The 5,521-nt window shown below is 44.8% G+C and overlaps 1 protein-coding gene across 1 annotated transcript in view; it reads right to left on the reverse strand.

The window, feature by feature from the left end:
* The window catches only part of CHD6 (chromodomain helicase DNA binding protein 6), a 252,751-nt gene that overhangs the window by 106,601 nt on the left and 140,629 nt on the right, over positions 1-5,521 (reverse strand). Inside the window, exons 23-24 of the mRNA XM_042783610.1 lie at positions 3,682-3,771; positions 649-752 (exon numbers count right to left, since the gene is read on the reverse strand). Of these exons, the coding sequence (XP_042639544.1) occupies positions 649-752; positions 3,682-3,771 (194 nt within the window). The remainder of the gene's footprint in view (positions 1-648; positions 753-3,681; positions 3,772-5,521) is intronic.

Raw genomic sequence — 5,521 nt, forward strand, 5'->3', positions numbered from 1 at the left:
CTACTTCCGTAGTGATACTGCCTCGGAAACCCAAGGAGGGGTCACTATGAGTCAGGTGTGACTCAACGGTACACAACAACAACAACAACAATGAAATACTGAGTACCTATATGCACCAGGCACTAGACCAGATACTGAAACTGTAAGAATGAATGACAGATAGGGAGCTTCAAGTCCCAAAAAAGCTGATATGGTAGTGAAAAAGATAAACACTGAACAAGTTCTTTGTGACAACAGTTACTTCTTTGAAGTTTCTGATTAATATTAACATTAATCACTAACACATTCCTCTAGGAAGGCAAAGGTGAAGCTCTATTTTAAAAGAGAGACATTAACAGGACTACGGCAAACATGAAGGCATCACGCAGAATGACTTGGAGAAATCACAGGAAATAACTACACTAAAACAGTTTTGCTTTTTTTTGGGAGGGGGGGGTGTTTTTCAAGAGTATGTCAAACTTAGTCACAGAGTGCCTAAACTGATTCAAAAGGGAAGATACTCAGAACATATACCATGCTTGAACACACCAATCAACACGCCAATCAGAAGGGACCTTTTTTTTTTTGAAAGAGTTCTTCAAGAGTGTGCCAAACTTAGTCACAGAACGCCTAAACTGATCCAAAAGGGAAAATACTCAGAATACACACCATGCTTGAACACGCCAATCAGAAGGGACTTATCAGCTTCGGCATCCCACCAATCCACTGGGATCTCCATGTAGTCGATGTCAGGCAGAGGCACCTCTAGCTCTCTGTGTAAAGAAAGACATGGATTAAAAATTCCTTCAAGACAGACAGAAACAACTCAAGAGCTACTGGCCCAACCTAGTAATAAATCAAATCCTTAGTTTCATGCTTAGAAGCTGAAGTAACAGCACATAGAAGGGTCAGAAGGCCGCAAGCCAATGTTTCTTAACCAGGGCTGTGTGTTATAATCACCTAGGGAGCTATTTAAACACATGGATTTGATTTCCAGGCCACGCCTCCAACTGACTGACTCAGAATCTTAAAGCATCTCTTGGAGAAGCCATCATCAGTGGTATGGGTAGGGCCTTTGGGTCTGTTAAGTGTGAGGTAGTTCTGATGTGTATCTTCAGTTGCAAACCATGGCAAAAGTATTATTCATCTGTTGGTAGAACTCTCCCCAAACAGTTAAACTCATATATGACAAAATGCTTAAAATAATGGTGCCAAAATAATGTTGCACAACACAAAGAAATCTCACATGTTGTTTAAAACAAGATAATCCATGCTGGAGGTGCAGGGGATGGAGAAGGCCTATTCATGCTGGAGGTGCAGGAGATGGAGAAGGCCTATCAGAGGGCACAATGGGCAGGACATCCTGGCAGTGGTCTATGACTGGTCTGTTGGATCAAAGCTGATTGCAAACTGCACAGCTTCCGACCAATGAGATGAATGTAACTTGCCTTGGGGAGCAGACATGCAGGGGATTGGAGGCCTGTTGCATCAGCACCTCTCTGAGTTTCTCTGTCTATGTTTTATGAGGCCACATGGCCCTCTAGTTGTTTTTTGTCTGTCTCATGAGCACAGTCCTTACTCTTTGATGGCCTTGTGGTTCTGGGGAGAACAACTACCTGGATGGCTCTTCCCTCCCAACTCCCAGCTGCTTGGGATGGTTCCTTGACAGCATTTCAAATTTCTTTTTCCATCAGGCTCTTTTTCTCGTGACACAGGGCTGACTGCACCTTGCCAGGCCCAGCTCCCTCAGTGGGGACAGTGTTTTCCAGGCCCACCTTTCCTGGCTGTGCTCCCTATCGCACTCCACTGCAGGGCCCACTGCTCTGCCTGCATGGTGCCATAGGCTGAATGACTTTTCTGGGATGAACTGTTTTCATTGCTCATTACAATTTCTCCACAATATGGCATTAAACCTGATCAGGACCAGTAGAGCCAGGGCTGGGCATAGCAAAGGAAAGGAAGGAAGAGGGTGGGTGAGAGACTCACTCTATGTTCTACCTAGTTTCCATCCACCACTTCCTATATGTCTGAAAGAGCATGGGAGAGGAGGAGGAGGAGTAAGTTCAGACAGATTACTTCTGCAAGGTAACACCTGATGTAAACTATCAGGTTGAATACGGGATTCATTTGACTCACAAATAGACCCTTTTCTTTATCAAAACATCTGTCTCCCTCATCCCTACTGGAAATAAAATGACTACAGAAGCACATCAAGTAACAACAGTCATGATGAGATCTGTTCCAGACTGCAAGCTGCCCCATAGCTTGGGTTGTCAAGGGCCCTCAACTCTCTCCTTTGTGGACTTATAAATACTAGAGGCATGAGCGATGTCCTCTTGGCATCACAATGTCTCCATGTAAGGGTTTGAGAATATGCCCTAAACCCATCATGGAAATGAGACACAAGATCACTATGCTTTCTCACAGACAGCAACTTCAGATGCTCTAGATTCTGGCTGCCCTCAGCAGCCTATCTTTTTCTGAATTCTTTCTAATACTAGGCTAAATGAAATCTCGGCTACACTGTGGTACCTTGTGATCAACAGGGTTGATCACACTGGACAGAAACCAAAAGAAGAAAACATGGGCCCTGGTAATCTCAAAGCAAAGTCCAACTATCAGTACCGCTGGTGGTTAGGGTGTTCCTGTTCCAGGTATCCTCTGGGAAGGACAGGCATCACATAAGACTAAACTGTGGACCTGGGGAAGGCATAGGAGGCTGGATGGCCATCCCACCTATAAAGTGATCTTCTTACAGCTTTACTGAATGGCAGCTGAGAGTATGGCAGCCTTATTCCCTGAACTCTTGGGAGACTCCCATAGGATGCATTGGACACACTAATTAAGAAAACTAAGGTACAACAGGGGAGCTCTGGTAGCATAGTGGCTAAGACACTTGCCTGCTAACCAGACGGCTGGCGGTTCAAACCCACCAGCCACTCCTCGGAAGGAAGGTTGGGCAATCCTACTTCCGTAGTGATACTGCCTCGGAAACCCAAGGAGGGGTCGCTATGAGTCGGGGCCGACTCGACGGCACATAACAACAACAACAACAACAACAAGGTACAACAGAGCTCTGGTAGCATAGTGCCTAAGGCACTTGACTGCTCACCAGAAGGCTGGCGGTTCAAACCCACCAGCCACTCCTCGGAAGGAAGGTTGGGCAATCCTACTTCCGTAGTGATACTGCCTCGGAAACCCAAGGAGGGGTCACTATGAGTCGCGGCTGACTCGACGGCAAACAACAACAACAACAACAAGGTACAACAACTCAAATAGATCACAAAGTATTATTAATATGATTAGCAAATAAAAGAGAACCATTCAAATGTATGAATATTATGGCTAAGAAGGGAATTCCAGGTAAAACTTCCAGTCTAGAACTATTATATCAAGCCCTTCAAAGTAAGTGACACTCATGCTACAAATTACTTAAGGTAAAGAGATGATTGTTTTAAAAGTAACTTTATAACACTACTGGAAAAGGAAAAAGCTAACTGGAAAACTCACTAAATGCCATGTTTCTAAGAGACGGTTTTCTCTTTGCTCCACTTTAGATGAGCTGCTCCACCACTGAGGTACCTGATCCCAGATGGGGAAGGGGACATGGACCCCTGAAGCACAGGCAGGCTTGGTCAGTTCCATGAATAGGTACTTTATGTCCACTCGTTAACACTGAGAGCTAAGGACGACTTGTTTTACCTGGCCGGAGCTCCTTCAAATGCTTTATCTGCTGCTTCTCCCAGTATTTCAGCTTTCAGGTAGTATAACATCCGGACTCGCAGAAGTACCCTGTAAAAGGCAAACAGATGATGCAGACAAATTAGAAGCAGGGAGCTGCCTGTGACCCATCATCCTCAAGCTGACACAGGGGAATCTAGGCGTTCCTATGTAGCCAGTAGGAAGCTCTGGTAGCATAGTGGCTAGAGCACTTGACTGCTAACCAGAAGGCTGGCGGTTCAAACCCACCAGCCACTCCTCGGAAGGAAGGTTGGGCAATCCTACTTCCGTAGTGATACTGTCTCGGAAACCCAAGGAGGGATTGCTGTGAGTCGGGGCCGACTCGACGGCACATAACAACACAACAACAACATGTAGGCAGTGGTATGAAGTCACGAATGAGAAAGGACCAGAAAAAATGACACACTATGTACCAATGGCAGTGCTCCTGTGATTATCCCAGTTTCACACGAGAAGATGTGCGTGTTATCAGTCACGTCAGGACAGCCTGGGAACCGCAGTAGCAGCAAAAGCAGACAGCGAGTTCTGAACGAACACTCATCCCCTTCCTTACGGCCACAGTGACCTCTCAGGCAGAGCTGGCTTCCAAGAGGCCAGTTATCAATTTACAAGCTTACTGAAGAGTGAATCGTGTCAGACAGTGCTTTCAAATGGTTTCACATGTACACACATCATTCAATGAATATTTAAAGGCAGGCGTCTATTTTTCAGGGCAATCCTGCCAGAGTATAATCATATCTTCTCCCCTGAGGTGCTCAATTCATTGTGATTCAGCACGGACTACACTTAGGCTCCCTGCAGATGCACCAAACAGGTTTGAGACAAAGCAATTAAGTATTTTTTTAGGTAACTATTATGTGCCCCGCACCATGCTGGGCACTGTGAATTATACAACAGAAATACGCAATACAATGGTTCTTAAGGAGCCAAACAAGACCAGTGGTGAAACACAAAGACCACAGAAGATGACAGCAGGGACCCAGAGAGCAGAGGGCTCCATGCATGAGAAACCAAGGACAGCATGGTAGAGCTGACCACTTTCAAGGGGGTGCTTCATATTCAAGGTTAAGATACAAAAAATTTCATAAAAGTACTTATAATTTGTTCAAAATCATTCAAAACTTAAGACTAGTCTTTTAAAAAATGAGCCCTTACACATATTTACATATGAGCTGCTCTCTAGATAATGGCTTTAAAAGGGACACACAAGCAGTGTAGAGAGTACATTACTGAAAGAGACAGAAGAAGCCTGTGCACGCACATATGCTGGTGCGTGCAGACGGTCTCTGCAAGAACCAGTGATGGTGGCCTCTGGAGAAGAAAACGGGAATTGGGGAAACCTTTTCACAACATTTTTTAAACACAAATATGCATTACCTATTCAAAAGAAGTTAATAACTATGTCTCCACAAAAGCATAATCTCTATTATATATGGGTAGAAAGTGCTACTGAGAGCTCAACTTACAGGTAAAAACACATAAAAGAGGGCCTGTAAGTCACAAAGAATGCTTGTCTTTCTGGTATACCTCAGCTGTCAACCAACACACATAATTTTGAGATGTTTTTTTAAAGCCTAGAGAACAAGAACTCTTCCAGCACGTGCAGCCTTTGCTGATCTGTCACCTAGCTGGCAGCAGTTGCCAGTCTCCTAAGTAAGTGTCCTGGTTCCCTGGTGCCGCTCTGACAAGAATATACCACAAATGGGATGGCTTAAACAAACAGGAGTTTATTCTTAGAATTTGGAGGCTTTAAGTCCAAGTTCAAAGTGCCAGGCTCTAGGGGCTGGGTGAAAGCCCCTCA

The sequence above is a fragment of the Orycteropus afer genome, unplaced genomic scaffold (genome assembly GCF_000298275.1).
Source record: "Orycteropus afer afer isolate SDZICR_OR568_19922 unplaced genomic scaffold, OryAfe1.0 scaffold00020, whole genome shotgun sequence".
NCBI lineage: Eukaryota > Metazoa > Chordata > Mammalia > Tubulidentata > Orycteropodidae > Orycteropus > Orycteropus afer.